This window comes from Emydura macquarii, unplaced genomic scaffold (genome assembly GCF_026122565.2).
Source record: "Emydura macquarii macquarii isolate MOO-44397 ecotype Brisbane River unplaced genomic scaffold, CSIRO-AGI_Emac_v2 contig_554, whole genome shotgun sequence".
Taxonomy (NCBI): domain Eukaryota; kingdom Metazoa; phylum Chordata; order Testudines; family Chelidae; genus Emydura; species Emydura macquarii.
The window spans coordinates 9,567,048-9,585,075 of record NW_027130691.1 but is presented as its reverse complement, the minus strand read 5'-3'; the positions used below and the strand labels follow the sequence as shown (position 1 = coordinate 9,585,075).

At 40.9% G+C, this 18,028-nt stretch overlaps 1 protein-coding gene across 2 annotated transcripts in view; it reads right to left on the bottom strand.

The window, feature by feature from the left end:
* The window catches only part of TMEM132C (transmembrane protein 132C), a 272,979-nt gene that overhangs the window by 66,651 nt on the left and 188,300 nt on the right, over window positions 1–18,028 (bottom strand). For both annotated transcript variants that reach the window (XM_067539743.1, XM_067539742.1), the window contains exon 4: window positions 5,639–5,822. In XM_067539743.1, coding sequence (XP_067395844.1) covers window positions 5,639–5,822 — 184 coding nt within the window. The remainder of the gene's footprint in view (window positions 1–5,638; window positions 5,823–18,028) is intronic.

The following is an 18,028-nucleotide window of genomic DNA, read 5'->3' as shown; positions in this document are numbered from 1 at the left end:
GTGCATATTTTTTTATTTTGATAGGGGAAATGTTTTCCTCTTCTCGCTCTCTCTCTCTCACACACACAGACATGCACCCTTTTGTCTAATGAATTTTATAAGGCCTTAATTTCACTACCCTTCATGCACCACAATGGAAAGATATTCCATTGTTTCTTATCTGACACTTTGAGTGAGGCACATAGAGCCCTGTAAAAATCAGATGTCCCAGAATGAAAAGTAAACGCCTCAGAGCGCACTGACACTGAAAACAATGACTAGTTATTTTTCCAAGTAGCAAATTCAGGCTTTTGAGAGCGCAAAGGCCGTCACAGATGTTTTGATTGGTTATGCCTTTTTGATGCATTGCTCCGTAGTGGTATTTAGTAAACATTCTAGGTGAGTGAGGGTCAAAAAGTATGGAAAAAATACAGCTGGTTGGAAAATAGTAAGTACTTTCTGTTGGGAAAAAACATTTATTTCTAATGTTTTAATACAGATTTGTATAGTTTTTCAATTAAAAAAAAAACAAAAACATTCATTTTTTGAAAATCAAAAGCCCTTATGGATTTTTAAAACCCCAAATTTTTTCTGCTTTTTTTTTTTAATTGAAAAACGTGAGCAATTCATCAGAAATTGAAAAAACAAAAATAGAAAAACATCCATTTTTCATCAACTTTTTTTTTTTTAAATGAAAATTTCCACGAGATCTTTAAAATGGCGCTGACATTTTTGTCTCAGTTATACTGGGGGTCATTTAGAGAAATCCCAATGAAATCAATGGAGATAGCAGTGTAGCTGAAAGAATTTCAGCTAGGGAGAATTGTATCATCTGAGACCACTGAGCGACTCATTCAGTCACTTATCGACATCCATTGGGTGATCTGGGGCAAGTCACTTTTCTCTGTGTTTCCATCTGTACAATGGGGATAATAATACTGACCTGCTTTGTAAAGCACTTTGGGATCAATGGATGGCAAGTGTTATAGAAGATCTGGGTCGTATTGTTTTCTGCTAGTAGTGAATCATTCTGGATTGTCCTCTGCTCTCCCAAGTACAGAAAGAAACCTGGGAAGCGAGGTCTCCAGAACTTCTGGCCTGTCTGCAGTTTAGCAGGAACAGCTGACTGTTACCCCCCCACAGTCTGTGCCTCATTGTAAGTGGAATAACCACATGGTGAGTTATGATGGTGGCTGGAGGGAATTTCAGGCTCACTAATTTTCTCTCTTAATAACTTAACAGTTAAAATGGCTTTCAAAACTGCCAGAGCTATTGAACTCTGGAGCACGCATCGTATAAAACCGTACTGTTCATTTCCTTGTTACTTGTAAGCGGAGCTGGGAACATTTTCAAAGGTGTCCAGCCTGACAGTTTGATGGTTCCGTTGTTCATTACCATCAACAGCTTTTAGTGCACTTATTTATTTATCCATGCCATCTAGCTAGATAGCCAAGCCCACAGTAGCTAGGTACTACTAACAAGTTTTTCTGTTGGCTCCTGGATGAAGTTAAATTGATTATTCAGTAGCTGTGCCCTACCACTTGCTCCACTGATCCCTGTCCTATATGGCTACGTTGATATTCTAGGTTCAGTTCTTTCTGACAATGTCAATTCTTTAATCTCTGCTTTTCCATTATACTGGTTGCTCTAATCCCAAAAAAGCACAGTTCTTCTTTTCCCCACTTCTCTCCTATTCTTAAGGTAATTAGAAAGAGGATAATAAGAATGTGTGATCTTTCCTGCTTCATAAATTTTAGTCCAGCATTTGAACAGCTCACATGAGAAACACCCCACATTTGCAATCCTGGTGTTATATTTATCCCAACAAGGTATGTTGTTTCCAGCCTCCTGATATTTATTTTTCCTTCCTCCTTTCTTGCATCCTGTGTTTTTTATGTTGTTGTCCATTATCTTATGCCAACATAATCTGCTTGCTGCTCCAGAACGCTGGAACACAAATTTTATCCAGCTAATGTGTGGGACTGTCCTCCTAGTCATTTTCTCTCTACATATATATCTACAGATAGATATACATTTTTAACGTCCTTTGTTAATCCATGTATATATTTTATATTATTTTACTCTACTTGGTAATCACCTTTAAAAATAAGTTTAACATTTCTATTAACTTTATTACAGGCTTTATTACAGGCATCAAACGAGATTGTGCTAGGCACTATGGAAACACATAGTAAAATACAGTCCCAGTTCTTATAATCTAATTTAAGCCCATTGCTTCTTGTCCTATCCTCAGAGGTTAAGGAGAACAATTTTTTTTCCCTCCTCCTTGTAACAACTTTTTATGTACTTGAAAACTGTTATCATATCCCCCTTCAGTCTTCTCCAGACTAAACAAACTCAATTTTTTCAATCTTCCCTCATAGGTCATGTTTTCTAGACCTTTAATCATTTTTGTTGCTCTTCTCCGGACTTTCTCCAATTTCTTTCCTGAAATGTGATGCCCAGACAACACCTGATACTTCAGTTGTGGCCTAATCAGCAGAGTAGATCGGAAGAATGACTTCTCATGTCTTGCTTACAACACTGCTGCTACTACATCCCAGAACGATGTTTGGGTTTTTTGCAACAGTGTTCAACTGTTGATTCATATTTAGCATGTGATTCACTATGACCGCTATGATCCCTTTCTTCAGTACTCTTTCCTAGAGAATATTTCCTAGAGAATTTGTATGTGTGCAACTTTGTGTTCCTTCCTAAGTGGAGTACTTTGCATTTGTCCTTACTGAATTTCATCCTATTTACTTCAGACCATTTCTCCAGTTTGTCCAGATAATTTTACATTTTAATCCGATCCTCCAAAGCACTTGCAACCCCTCCCAGCTTGGTATCGTCCACAAACTTTATAAGTGTACTCTCTATGCAGTTATCTAAATCAGGGATGAAGATTTTGAACAGAACTGGACCCAGAACCTATCCCTGCAGGGCCCCACTCGATATGCCCTTCCAACTTGACTGTGAACCACTAATAACTCCTCTCTGGAAATGGTTATCCAACCAGTTTTGCACACACCTTCTAGTAGCTCCATCTAGGTTCTATTTCCCCAGTTTGTTTATGAGAAGGTCACGCAAGACAATATCAAAAGCCAAAGTCAAGCCAAGATATACCACATCTGCCACTCCCCCCCATTCACACGGCTTGTTATCCTGTCAAAGAAATCTATCAGGTTTGTTTGACACTATTTGTTCTTGACAAATCCATGCTGACTGTTACTTATCACCTTATTATCTTTTAGGTGTTTGCAAATGGATTACTTAATTATTTACTCCATTAACTTTCCCAGTACTGAAGTTAATCCGACTGGTTTGTAATTCCCTGGGTTGTCCTTATTTTCCTTTTTTATAGATTGGCACTATATTTGTCCTTTTCCAGTTCTCTGGAATAACTCCGGTCTTCCATGACTTTTTGAAGATAATCACTAATGGCTCCGATATCTTCTCAGTCAGCTCCTTGAGTATTCTAAGATGTATTTCATTAGCCCGTGGTGACTTGATCACATCTAACTAGTCTAAGCAATTTTTAACTTGTTCTTTTCCTATTTTATCCTCACATCCTACCTCATATTTAAAGCAATCTGGTCTGTTTACTTGTAACATTTTTTCCTCCAAATTATTTTAAAAAAAATACTTGTTATAAAACACCAGGACCTAGTTTTCATGCAGAATATGGGCACTTGCTTTACCGTCTGTAGCTGAGAGAAACAGTGCGGTACGACTTCTCAGCAGACAAAGCATCATGCTCTCTCTGTCACTGTCTCTCTCTGCCTCTGAACAAGAAAAATGCCAGGTAATCAGCTCAGCTAGAGATTAATGTTTAAATGAAGAAAGCATCCTGGCTGGCTCTGCAGTGCTAGCTAACAGAAAACTCTGCAGATTCCTTTTATCTACTAATATCCCGCTAGCAAAGCCAATTTTGCGTTGGCATCTCATCCAGCTACATTCTATTAGCACAATGTGTTATGGCTGCTGCCACAAGGTACACTAGAGAAATGGACACACACAAGGAAGTTTTGCAAAGGGAAGCGTTTTAAGGTATAATTTTGCAAGAACCGTAATGCTCGATGGTACTGCCCCTGAGCATCCAGGGCTGCATCCAGGATTCCTTGTGCACCCCATATTTCGCTAAATTGGGTCTCAAGCTGCTAGAGAAACCAACATAAAAGGATGCATTTTAGTCTCTCAAAGACATGTGCACATCAATCTGTATCTTGCATGCAAGTGCAAAGGCTTCAGTGACTATTTTAACATGTACAAAAATAGATCAGGCATGAAATACAGAGAAGGAGCCATGAACTCTTTAAAAATAGAAGAGGGATATTAAATTCTGCCAGAAGATAGAGATATGTAGCTTCTATTGGAAGTCATTGAATGAATCTCTCTAAGACCAGATTCTGACCTGAAGAACCCATCTTAAGCACGTGCTTAAGTCTTTACAAGACTGAGGACTTAATATTTATTGCCATATTTAACTCTACATGTAATCGAAGGCAACATTTTTCTCTCGGACCAGTGTTGAAGCACATAGCTCTCCACTGATTTCAATTAACTTTGGATTAGGATCTATGTGAGTAAATCTCCAAATGATATCAACAGGGGTTCCACTGACATACCATACAAGTTGAGTTCTGCCATACTGATCTCAAAAAATAACTCTTCCCCAGTTATCTAGCACATGATAATTTTACCCGGTAAAAGGAAAAACCATATAACAGTATAATAAATAAAAGAGGATCAGAATCTCACCAACAAAAACCATCAACAGAAAATATCTTTTGGTATTAAAGTCTGAACTCGTCCTTTAACTTTTGGCAAACATCTTGTTTTCACATAATATCATTGGGGCTACTCCAGGGAGTGGGAGCAGGACTCTTGTTAGTTACAAAATAACAGAGAGAAAAAAGAATTCCCCAGAAAAGGTTGGATACTCAAGCAGGATTTGTTCTGAATAGAATCTTTCCCAATGTTTTCCCAAACAGACCACAGGCCTTTTTCTTTCTTTTAAAGACATGTTCTGTTCTCTCTCTAAAACCAGAATTCTTTACGCTGTCAGGGAACAGTCAGCTAATTAGAATGGGCTAAGTAATGAGTAGTCTTGCTAAGTAATGAGCATCGTCAACTACCAATGGTTAACAGGAGCTGAAGGTGCTAAGCGTCCCCCAAGAGCTGCTCAGTGCTTGTAAGATCAAGCTCTATAGCACTTCATGGAAAAATTAAAAAACGACCAGCAAGTATACCTATGTCACTGACTGGTAGCCTGGAGGGAACTATGAAGGAACAGTTTAAAAGAGGGGAACTCAAGATTTAAAGAGTAAGGGCCAGATTTTTTAAAGTGGCAGCATCCTTTTTGTGTGTGTGGGCAGTTAGTCAGAATTGCAAGATTTACACCCACAATTAAATGCCTGTGTGATTTTGGCAAGTGTTTTTTGCTCCTATAAACAAGTGATATCAACAGATTCCATCATGTAGGGAGAGTAGTATACCATAGTTAAGTACCTCCATACTGATCTCAGAAAAGAATTCTTCCTTGATTATCTAGTGGGCAGAGATCACTTCTTTGCAAATCAGTCTCAAAGGTTGCTTTATACCTTCACAGAATGTAAAAAATGGGGCAGAGCACCATGCTTCACAGAGAATCTCTTACCATTGCTAGTGGAACTATTCCTACCAGGTCCTTCTGGCAGATGAAGATTTCAGAGAGAGCTATGTCCGTGGTCCCCTTTCGAGGGTATTCCACCTGCCACGTGATCGGCTGCGTTCCGGAAAGACTGCTGAAGCTGGCTATTTCAAAGTTCATCTGCACGACTTCACTGAATAAACTGTTACTTCTGGAAAGATGAAAAGAAGGAAAGGGAAGAGATATTTTATTGACTGAGGAGGACAAATGAAGTGTATCACATTAGCTATTGAAAAATGTAGTTATTTATACGCAGATATAGAACAAGCCTTTTGCAATACAAACAAGAATTATCCAGAATGTGCTTCTCACCAACGTTAAGAACAGTGAGGTGAGAGTTCTTTCTTTTGCCTTGATCCAGTATGATATAAGTAAAGATATTTACTCAACTGTATATTTTTTTTTTATAATTTTGCAAATGTGATTTGATCCTAACAGTGAGCCTGATTCTCTCCTTTTGTACATTAGTAAAGCCAGGAGTATCTCCAATGAAGTCGAAGAAGAAACACCAGTCTAACACTGGTGCAGGTGAGAACAGAGCCACGCCCAACGTTATTTGTATATCTCAAAGGGAATCATTATAACTATATGAACTGTTTACAATGAAACTGAATTCAAAGTCCTTAAATGCATTAAATTGAGTCAAGAAAGACAAGAAAAAAGCTAATATGGTTAAATAGCAAGGTTGAAGAGGTTATTTAAGCCTCAGAAGTATCCTCCAGAAAATGAAAGTGAAGCTAATAGAAAGGAGCATAATCTACGGCAGGTGAGTTGTAATATGGAAATCTGGAGGGCTAAATGGATTTGAAGAGCAAATAGTCAAAGCTATTAAAAACACTAGAAATTCTTTAAATACATCAGGAAAATAAAAGAATGCAAGAAATGAATCTGCTAGATTACCAAGGAGTTAAGGGATCAATTGAGGTGGCTAGGACATTGCAGGGAAGTGAAATTATTTCTTTCCATCCATACCTATAAAACTAACTGGTATGGTGCTTGTGTATATGGCTTCCTATTATGATGGGAAAACTTGATGATTCAGTTATTTCAAATTACTCCTATTCCCTCTCACATCTTTGTAACAAAGAACAAGAACCTGTATGTCACCAGTGACTCAATCCTATTCTCATCAGATTTTTGTATGACTTCACCAAGATTGTAGCTTCAATCTTCCCTGCTTTTTTGTGTACCACAGGTAAAGGTCCACTTCTGAGGCTCAGCAATAGTCCATGATGAGTTGCTCTGGTGTCCAGCTTTTAGACTCCCCGAACTGCTATCTTTCCTTCTAAACTCTTCAGCAAGTAACCACCATTTTTTATTCTTTGTTACCCTTTGTGACGTTAGCCTGTGATTATTTTAAAAGTAAAACCTTTCCCATCACAATTATTATTTCAGTGATGGATTTTCCTTTGGATGGCTTAGTCAGAAAAGTCTTAATACTAGCGAATGTATTAAATATCTTTACTTAGTATAAAGTCTTCCTCTCTTGAAAGAAAGAACCCAGGGCCCCCACATATGGGGGAAAAAGGGTACACTTTACTAGGGTCCAGAGGCCCTGGGGGGCCCGGCACAGGCTGCAACCCCCATTACCATGAGGAAAAAAATGTTCATGGCTCATGAGATTGTATGTATGGGATGAGGGATTGTGGGATGGGACCTGTGTTACAAGTTTGTACTGGGTCCGAAAAAATTAAACTTGGGCCCTGAGAGCTGCAGACACTTGTGAAAGAGTGGTATACTTTCTTTCGTCATTTAAACAGTGATTTTGGGTGGTAATGTGATAGATGTCTAGGCATAGCAATTCATAACTCAAGATCAGCCCATTCCCTTTTGAAGAGTTCCTATTAAATAAATCTTATTGCTTGTAAATATAAGGCAACTGTGATAACTCTGGTTTATGCACTTGTGGAACATCCCAAAAGGAATACATATTGGATTGAAATTTATTTGAAGGCATAATTATATGCAAAGACACCTGGATCATCTGAGCTACAGAGTTCATTTAGCTGTTAAATACACCATTATGGCTTAGATTAATGCTACCTGGAAAGGTATTATTTTCACCATTTCTAGGTCTGATGCTCAGAAATTGACAAAGTTTTTACATATGATTGAAAATCTCAGTGTTTTCAGGTGTGTTAAATAGAGAACAAATTCTAGCAAAACTTCAGAACTATTTTGAGTCATAATATATGTTAGCAGAGCTGCCTTGAACAAGAAGGCTGAACGCCTCTCTAAAGACCCTGTGAGCAGATGTAAAATATGCAGTATTAACTACAACAAGAAAAAAGTCCAGCCAACCTGTGATTAGGGACTTGTGGACCGAGGTGATGTAGAATCTAAGGTACTCAAATGATCTCCATACTGTAGTATCGGAGCACACCACAATATTTCATGCTCAGATGGGAAGTGCTATTATCCCAATGCCACAGATGAGGAATCGAGGCACAGAGATGCTAAATGACTTGCCCAAGATGACACAGGAAATCTGTGGCAGAGCCAGAAACTGAACCAAGCTTCCCCAAGTCCCTTGCTAGCCACTTGACCATCTTTCCAATGCAACTGGAAACAGGAAGTTCACAGGTTTCCAATGGAAACCACAGCACTTATTTCTAGTCTTAAATGGCTCCTAGAAACTGAACCTTAAAATCCAATATTATTCTGTGTGTTAGAGACATTTGCGGTAATGTGTACAGATTTCTAAGATACATCACTTACAGCTGAGATGTTAAAGAACACCTCTGAGATTTGAATGCCACTTCTCATTAAGGAGCTTTACAAATCTCAGACTCTCATTTCCCCATCCCTTGGAGTCACGTGCGGGTGGGTTTCTATTATTCAAGGTGCCTAGCTTCAGTGGTGGCGGGATATAAAAAACAGCATTTTTTTTTACAGTGCTCTAAAACATAATTAAAATGTTTTGTGTGTGTGCAAAATGCGTGGCATACAGCATCCTGGAGTACGTGTGGTAGAGTATAGCGGTTTTATTGGCATTTGCTCAGGATGATCTGCGTAATTCACTTACAGCTCCTCCACTTGTGAGTAATGGACCCATCTCAAACTCACGCCGATAAAACCTTCATACCACACCTCACCATTATCAGTTTCCTTTTTCTCTTTCATATGGGAGAGACAGAGATGATCAACAGCTGGGAAAGCAGCCACTTGAAAAAAAATATGTCTTCAGAGATGCGTAATGGCTGGGGGGGATAAAAAGCTTCTCATGAAGCACGTTTAATGTTCAGAGCTTGTTCACTAACTGAAACAGCAATTCCTTAATGTCTAGCATTTAGAACTGTTCAGCAGCCAGAACAGCAAGTAATTATAAAAACTTGCCTAACGTAACACAGCACATAGTGATTGCAAGAATGTTGCAGGGGGAGCTGTTGCAGGGGGAGCTCAAGGGTTGGAGTATGAGTCTGGTTTGGATGGAGTGAGAGCTCGCCTGCACCAGTACACTCCCTGGATTCATTTTGAGCTGTAAACACATAAATCATTCAGGGCTCGTTTAGGATGACACATCTACACAAGACAGTCAGAACTCCCTTTGCACAGTGAGACAGGCTACCTTGGGCCTGGGCATACAGGAGTAAGCACTCAGTTACTCTCTGGAGCAGATGGGAAATGTTGAGGCAGAGAGGGAAGGAGAAGGGAAAGGGTGGAGACTTAGTTCCATATCCACTACTCACTGGCCAGAGCAGCTGAGCCATCATAACGGTGGTAGGGTTAGTAATTTACTACTGGCATAGGCTAGAGGTAGGTTACTATCCCCTGACAGCCAGGAAGTCTACTTCCGAGGTGGTACATGCCTCTGAGAAACAAGATTTTAGGAGCTGGAGAACTGATGTGTTTATATAAGAATAATTAAAAACATATAGAAGGTGAAGAGAAAGAAAAGACTCAGGAGAAACTCTGCCATATAATTCAGCATATCACATTTATTATGTGGACAAAAAGCTGCTTTTTGAGTCTCTGGTAACGTGAATTCAATTAGCAAGTGATGTAGGATAACTAGGATTCTTGGATCTGAAATATTCTTTAGGCCTGGTATTGACCATTCATTAGGAACCATTTATTAATCAACCAAACCTCTACTGCTTTTAGGAATATCCCCCTTTAGCTGGAGTCTATCTAGTGTAGATAAATAATACTGCTCAGATCACCACTGTTTAGTTCCGATGGGCAAAAGAAATCCCTCTACAGAACAGGGCGTTGACATGCTGTGTAAACCTGACCCAGACACAACCCTGTTGCTGGTGGGTCCGTGGTCTGAATGACACCACTGGGGCAAGGAGTCCATAGCAGATTCAACTTCACTGGAAAGGTCAAGCAACAGATAAAACATTAAGTGTGTCCTGGTTTAACAGCCCACTCTGGCCAAGCCTGGCCAGGGTTCAACTGAAGACAGCAGCACTCGAGGCTGGTACAATGCTGGAGAGCTTGTTACAGAGCAGTGGGCCGAATCAGTCAGATAATAAGTAAGTAGGGCAAGAGAGGCAACACGTTTGTCTGTCAGGGTAGAAATCTCAGCTGACGTATGATCCATAAACAAACTGAAATCTTTGTTGAACGCCGGTCTACAAGCATGAACCGGCAGTCCCTGGTGAGTGATTTCAAAGTGTTGAGTTATTGCTTTTGAGTAACACAGGAATTTTGACTATTAAATGAGGGAATCTAAGAACCGCTACTTGCTAAATCAGTAGTTTAGATTTACTGCAGTGACCCTCAAAGATAAATTTAAAGAGCCCTGGATTTTAAAAAAAAAAATCCAGTGTTAGCTTATATATATTTTTACTGAAGATTCCTGAAAAACCAAAGGATTTTTTGAACTACTGAAAACCTAATTTAGTAACCCCTTTGCTCTCCAGTGCTATCTTTTTTGACAGTGACATCTTAATGCAGGGTCAGCACTTGCTAAAGGATATAAGAAATCCAATGAGCAATATAAAAGACCTGATTTTTCCACCCTTACTCATATTGAGTAACTCCTTACTCTACATGACTTCAAGGAGACCACAATGTACTGAGTAATACAGTACAGCTCACCAAGTGCAGGAGTGGCAGAATCAGCCCCAGAAATGATCAGGCAACAAAAGTGCATGCTAACAGAACAGCCCCGTCAACTGGTCTCTGAAAATTATGCTCAGAATTCTCTGAACAAGCATCAAAAAGAGCAGAAGAAAAAATTACATATAATGAAACACTAAAGCCAACAATCGTGCCTCATTTGCATCTCCCGTGCTGTTTATTTTGACACTTTCATTAAAACAATACTGCTAAGGTCATCACTTAAATGGAAATACACCATTTAAAAGACAAAGCCATTGTGTTCTGAAGTGAAATCTCTTCTGCTCTTGAAAAGAAAAACTGAGGAACCTTTCTCAACATAGGACTTGCATTCAGATCTGGAGTTTGTTTTGAGCCTCAGAAATCATGAGTCAGGTTCCTCAAAATCATGAGATTAGTTTAAAAATAAGGAAATGTTAAAAATAAAATAAATGTTGGGTCTTTTTCAGCCTTTATGGTTACAGTTTTCACCTTCACTCTGCAGACAAGATGACATTTTTCTTCAAATGAAAGCTGAGAGTCTCATGACTCAAAAAGCTGTGACTTGAAGAAAAACAACAAATATTGCAACATTTGCGATCAAATTGTCAGAGTTGGCAATGGGGTAGTGTGTGAGACTCATGTTAAAGTGTTAGATTATTCACTGCTCTGGTACTCTGACTTGAAGCAAACTCAACTGGGCCAGAAAGCAAGGTTCACAGATGACATGTATTCCCTCTACAAGACTATTTTGTCATTTTCAAAAGGAAAATGTTGTGGTTTTTTTAAATTCAAAATGACTTCTCATTTCAAATTTGAATTAACTTATAACCAAAAAAAGTTTTAAAAAAGATCAAATCAAAACACAATGCTTTGAAATTATCAAAACAAAATGTTTCAACTGGCTGGATGATCAGTTTGCAAAAATGTTCGAGATGGACTTTTCGTCCTGTTTTGGGATGGGAAAATGTCTGAAACCTCAAATTGTGAAGGGATGGAAAAACGGCTTCCTGCTCAGCTCCATTAATTCTCTGTCCAGTGCGCCCTCAAAATTCATGGGCTAGATTGTGGCAGTGTCTTGGTATGGCTCCCCAGGAGCAGTGTCAGGAAGGAGTTGTCTCTCAGAGTCCTGGTTTCCTACCTTTGATGCCTGTCTAGATTAATAGCAAATAATTTCCCCATCTTTACCAGCTCAAATCTCTTGGAAGGTATATTGGAAAGATGTATTCAAGACTCCATTCCCAACCCCTCCAAACAATGGGTTTGTGTCCTGTGCTGGTCGGTCAGTGGCTGTGATGCTAGCACTTGAAAGGAGCATGTATCATCCCTGAGATTCCCTCTGACGCTACGTGTGAAAAACGTGCGGCTGTATGTTGAGATAGCTAACCTGAGACACCTATCTTGATATAATATCCTTGTGGAGACGAGGGACAGAGTGCTGTAGCTAGTCGAGGTCAATGGGTCTGCGCTTCCTTCGGCTACACTGGTGGTGTGGCTGGGTGGGAGCGGAGGAGCGGGGAGGTTGGGGGGGGGACCGGTCCTGCCCTCTACCCCGGGCCCCGACCCAAGGACCTTGAAAGGAGTAGCCTCAAACGGCTTAGTTCATGAGCTACTACCTTCCCTGGGTTGCTTGTCCGTGGCCCCCTGCTTGCGGTCCAATTCCTAGAATCAAGTAGGTGGGTTTCCCCCTCCCTCGCTTGAGTCTCTCCGTCCAGCTGTTTGAGCGGTGCTGGTCCTCCTTCAGGCCTTTGAGGCCTGCGTTCCCCGGCCCTGCCTGGACGGGCTTCTCCTAACTCCCATGGCTTGGTGCTGTGGTAGCAGCAACAACAGCGCCAAACCTTGTAGCAGCTCTGCTCCGCTCCGCTCCACTCCACTCCACTCCACTCCTCCACCCAACTCCCTCTCAGCTGCCCGTCTGCCTGAAACAGAGGCTTTTACCTGCTGTGGCAAGCTCCTTAATTGGCTTCAGGTGACCCAATTGACCTGGAGTAACCCTGGCTGTGTTACCCAGGGAACAGGGATTTGTTAAGCCTGGGGCTGATATATATGCCTTCCTTAGTGGACTCAGGTACACCTGATGCTATATGGAGTCAGAGATTAGCAATGGAAGAACATCAGAACCCTGTTTATAAGATGCTAGTGAAAATGGTGGATCTCTCTTTAAAACCTAGTCCAGACTTGAAAGGGATAGCAGTTAAGCATCTGGAAACTAGTAAACTAGCACCCTCCTACAGTATTGCCATGAACCATATGTTGATCTAAAGGAAATGGGAAGAGCAACAGTAACTCCAAAGTGTCAGAAAATATTTAACATTCAAACTCGTCTTCACATGGACCAAAAGATGTGCCATGTTAAAACACACAACCTCTTAACAACTGTGACCACTTTAGAATGAACCAGTTCATTGCATGCTGAAGCAACATTGTCGGTCAAGAAACCAATTTCTGGCATAGCTCTATTTGTAGTTACTTTTGCTTTCTCTGAGAGACTGCAAATATTAAGATGTAGCACCCTCCTATAGCTGTCACACTATGTTGAAGTAAAAACTCCTTGTGTCTTGTCTCCACTAGGGTTTACATCATTAGGCATCTCGATACACGAACACTCCTACTTTTGGCAGTGAAGACATAGTCACAGCCGTGGTGAGGGAAAGAGGAAGGGGCTGGGGCACGCCCGTGTTACTGCTGGAGGGAAATGAGTGGGGAGAATGCAGTGTTCTGCCTAATATTTCCTGCTCTCCCCTGTCGGGATCTGCAAATGAGTGGCTGATAATGCCCACAAGGAACAGCTTTGTATCCATTGCAATGAAAGAAAAATACCTGGTCATTTGCTTAAGTGAAAATTAGTTTATTTTCTGAAATCTTGGCTTTACACGGGTTGTCCCTGGCCCATGTCTGAGGGAGAGGCAGCTAATTCTCTTCCTGTGCAGGTGGGTGGGGAGTGACAGTTGCCCATACGGAAGCAGTAAGCTGAGCTGAGCAGAGACCCGGCGTAGACTACTTCCTCCCTGGAGCAAAGGGGAGGCAAGGACCAAACGGTTACTTGCAGGCTACGTGTGCACTTGGAGGCAGGGGTGTGAGTTCCAGCTCACACAGACGTACTCGTGCCGGCTGTCATCAGGCTAGCGCACTAAAAACAGCAGTGTAGCGGCAGCCGTGGTAGCAATGGCAGCAGCCAGCAGCGGCACGGCGAGTTGCCCCAAGTATAAGTCAGCCTGGACCCTTCCCTGCATTACCATGGCCTCACTGCTACTTTTAACAAGCTAGTACCGGTGCAGCTGGGCGTCCCCTCCCAGATCCAAGGGTAGCGATAGTCACAATGTAGTGCCTGGTCTGCTCCTGAGACAGTGCTGCAAAGTGAAAATCCAGCTGCGAGTGAAGCAAACAAGACGGGTGGTTAAACGACCCACCTCCTATTGCTAATTTAGATAACAAACACCTCCTATTGATCGGACCAACACTTGAATGGAGGTTTAATAGACTGGCACATTTAATAGATTTTCTCCATGACATTAAATATATTTGTGGTTTAGACAACTAAAGCACAACCAGCACTGAAAGAGGAGACCTGGCTTCCCCTGAAAGGCCACGCACGATCTATCTGGGGGCCAGATTGTGCTCTCAATTACATCCGTTTAAGTGCAATTATTCCACTGAAGTCAATAGCGCTACTCTGCATTTACACTGGGGCAAGAGGGCAGAATTTGGCCATTTATTGTTACAAATTCTCTAGCCAGTTAAAAATAGACAATGTAACACTGGATGTGGAAAAACTAAGTGTTTTCTTCTATTGTCTGCTTTTTTTGGCCATATCAGACAGGTGAGTTACATACAATGGACCCACCCTGATCGGACATCAGTGTAAATCATGAGCAATTCCACTGAAATCAATAGATTTATAGCAGTGTAAATGAGATCAAGATCAGACCTAGTATGTTACCAACAATGGGTTTAATGGTGAGGGAATTTATATATGAACTGCTTTCCACTAGGAACTGCACTGAGACATATCAATTCACTCTCACATAGGCCATCATATAGTAACAAAGATGCATCACTATCAACCCAGGCTACCTTTGAACCAGTCACCTATAAGTGAAGGGCTCCAGAAACCATTATCTAGTCCTTGAGCCACCTAGTTCTTCTCTGCATGAGTATACCAGCAAATGAAGTACAAGTGCTTAATACCACTTGTTTTCAGCAGGCCCTTAATAAAAGGTGTGAGAAAGGTAATCCCCATGCAGAGCCATGGAGTGGATTTAGAAATTAAAAACGTACCAGCTTTTTCCAGCTACCGGAGACAAGATGGAGTTCTTACTTCGCAATATTAGCCTAACCTTCCTCTCTTAAACCGTAAAATCCTGCATGACAGAAAGAAATGGACGAGCAAGTTGCACAATTAACAGATTTGGGGGAGGCCACGCTTTCACGAGAAACTACAGCCTTAAGAATGTATGAAGGTCTTTAAAGGAAAACATCTAAGGTATGACTTGAGAAACCCTACCCGCATATGACATAGTGAAAGTATATATTTTTCAACAGACAATATAAGCTTTTAATTGAAATCAGAGCACAATCTAAAGATAAGTTAGATCAGCTCATCAGGATCCTTACCTTTAAATCCCAATAAATCTAATATAAAATATAGCCTGTTGATTAACGCACCACACTGGGACTCAGGAAATCTTAATTCAGCTCCCAGAGCTGCCAAAGACTCTTTGAGTGACCTTAGGCAAGTTACTTAGGGCCAGATTTTTAAAGATATTTAGTTGCCTACAGATTTAGATGGCTGCCTAGTGGATTTTCAAACGTGTCTGGATGCCTTTCTCCTCTAGGAGTGAGAGGCCAACGTACTTCTGAAAATCCTAGGCTGCCTACATCTTTAAGCACTTAAATAATATTAAAAATTTGGCTCTGTTTTAGCCCCAAGTTCTCTGTTGTGCTGAAATCTGCTCAGGACGAGAAAGGGGAGGAGAGCCAACAGGGTGTAAAATACAGGGGGTGAGACCCGTATGCCAGCTGAGAATTGGTAGAGTGCAGGTGAACTCTGCCTCATGCCCTAAATGCCCCCTGTGCTAGAGTGGAGGAAAGACAGTCAAAGTTGGAGCTAAGAGCTCTATTATGCCGTGAGACTTCTCAGCTGGCCAGATTCTGCCACTCACCATGCATAAAATGGTTGAACTCGGGGACTTATCTCTCAGTGCCAGATTTGTAGAGGTATTGGATTCCAATGGGTGTTAGGCACATAATACCTTTACAAATCTGGCCCTCTGTGCCCCCATTTCCTATCTGTACAAAGGGGATAATAATAATAAATCCTTCGTCCCCTACTTTGTCTGTTTTAACAATGCAGATTGTAAACTTTGTGGGGTAGTGGCTGTCTCTTACTCTGACCTCTTCTGTGTTTGCACAGTGCCTAGCCCAAGGGGACCCGGAGTTCCCACGGTGCCATCACATGCTGGTGTAATACAAATAATATTTCTCCAGAAAGCTCTCTCAGTGATTCATCTCCTTTTCCTTCCTTTGAGAATTGGGTTTATTATTTAGTATGCATTCAGCACTGAAATCTCTCCAGGGCTATGGTAGGCAAGCAGCATTTTCCTTTTTAGGAGATAACAAATGTGTAAGTGTTAAAGATCTTCCAAAGGAGATCGCTATAAAGAAGAGCTCGGTCAGGAGTTTTCAGAGGAGCCGTATTCCAAATGCCCTGGCTTTCAAGAAAGCTTGCATTTTCAAAATGTCATCAGAAAAAAGAAACTGGATGTATTCCAAACACCAGTACTAAATTATATGCCTGCTTCACCCTGCTAAATGCAGCAAGAAGAGATTGTATTAAATATGCAAAATTATACTTTCCAGCTCACTTTTAATTGCTTCGTTTCGTGGTTTGGGAGCAGCAGATAAAACGCTGTGCTCAGCGACAGGATAGTAGATTTGAAAAGCAGTTTAAAGGTCCGCTCTGACTGACCCAAATGTCTGACGTGTCTATTTTAAAGCATTCGTTTAGGGAAGGTATTGGCTGGAATGTACAGAATAATGCATCACATGTTCTAACAGTTTATTAACTTCATGGAGTCCTGGCTTCTCTCGGAGTCTCTGTTCAAGTCTGAGGTAGTGTGGCCCACAGGTGGGCCACTGATTTTAGGTGGCAATAGATTTCATATATCTCGACTTCAGCAAGGCTTTTTATACCGTCTCACATGACCTTCTCATAAACAAACTAGAGAAATATAGCCTAGACACATCTACTATAAAGTGGGTGCACAACTGGCAGGAAAACTATACCCAGAGTGTAGTTATCAATGGTTCACAATCAAGCTGGAAGGGCTTATTGAGTGGGGTCCCGCAGGAATCTATCCTGGGTCCAATTCTATTCAGCATCTTCATAAACGATTTGGATAATGGCATAGAGAGTACATTTATGAAATTTGTGGGTGATACCAAGCTGGGAGAGGTTGCAAGTGCTTTGGAGGACAGGATTAGAATTGAAAATGATCTTGAGAAACTGGAGAAATGGTCTGAAATAAACAGGATGAAATTCAACAAGGACAAATGCAAAGTACTCTACTTAGGAAGGAATAATTGATTACACACATACAAAATGGGAAACAATTGCCTAGCAAGGAACACTGCAGAAAAGGATCTGGGGGTTATAGTGGATCACAAACTAAATATGAGTCAAAACTGTAATACCATCGCCAAAAAAAAAAAAAAGTGAACGTCATTTTGGCAGTGTTGTAAGTAAGACATGAGAAGTAATTCCTCCACTCTATTCTGCACTGATAAGGCCTCGACTGGAGTATTGTGTCCAGTTCTGGGCACCACACTTCAGGAAAGATGTGGACAAACGAGAAAATCCAGAGGAGAGCAACAAAAATTATTAAAGATCTAGAAAACATGATCTATGAGGGAAGATTGAAAAAATTAGGCTTGTTTAGTCTGGGGAAGAGAAGACTGAAGGGGGAGATGATAACAGTCTTCAAGTATGTAAAAGGTTGTTATAAAGAGGAGGGTGATAAACTGTTCTCCTTAACCATTAAGGAGAGGATAAGAAGTAATGACCTAAAATTGCAGCACGGGAGATTTAGGTTAGACTTTACGAAAAACGTCCTAACTGTCAAAGTAGTTAAGCACTGGAGCAAGTTACCTAGGAAGATGGTGGAATCTACATTATTGGAGATTTTTAAAAACAGGTTAGACAAACACCTGTAAGGGATGGTTCAGATAATACAGTGCAGGGGACTGGACCAAGTGACCTATCGAGGTCCCTTTCAGTCTTACATTTCTATGATTCTACGATTTCTTGGGTGC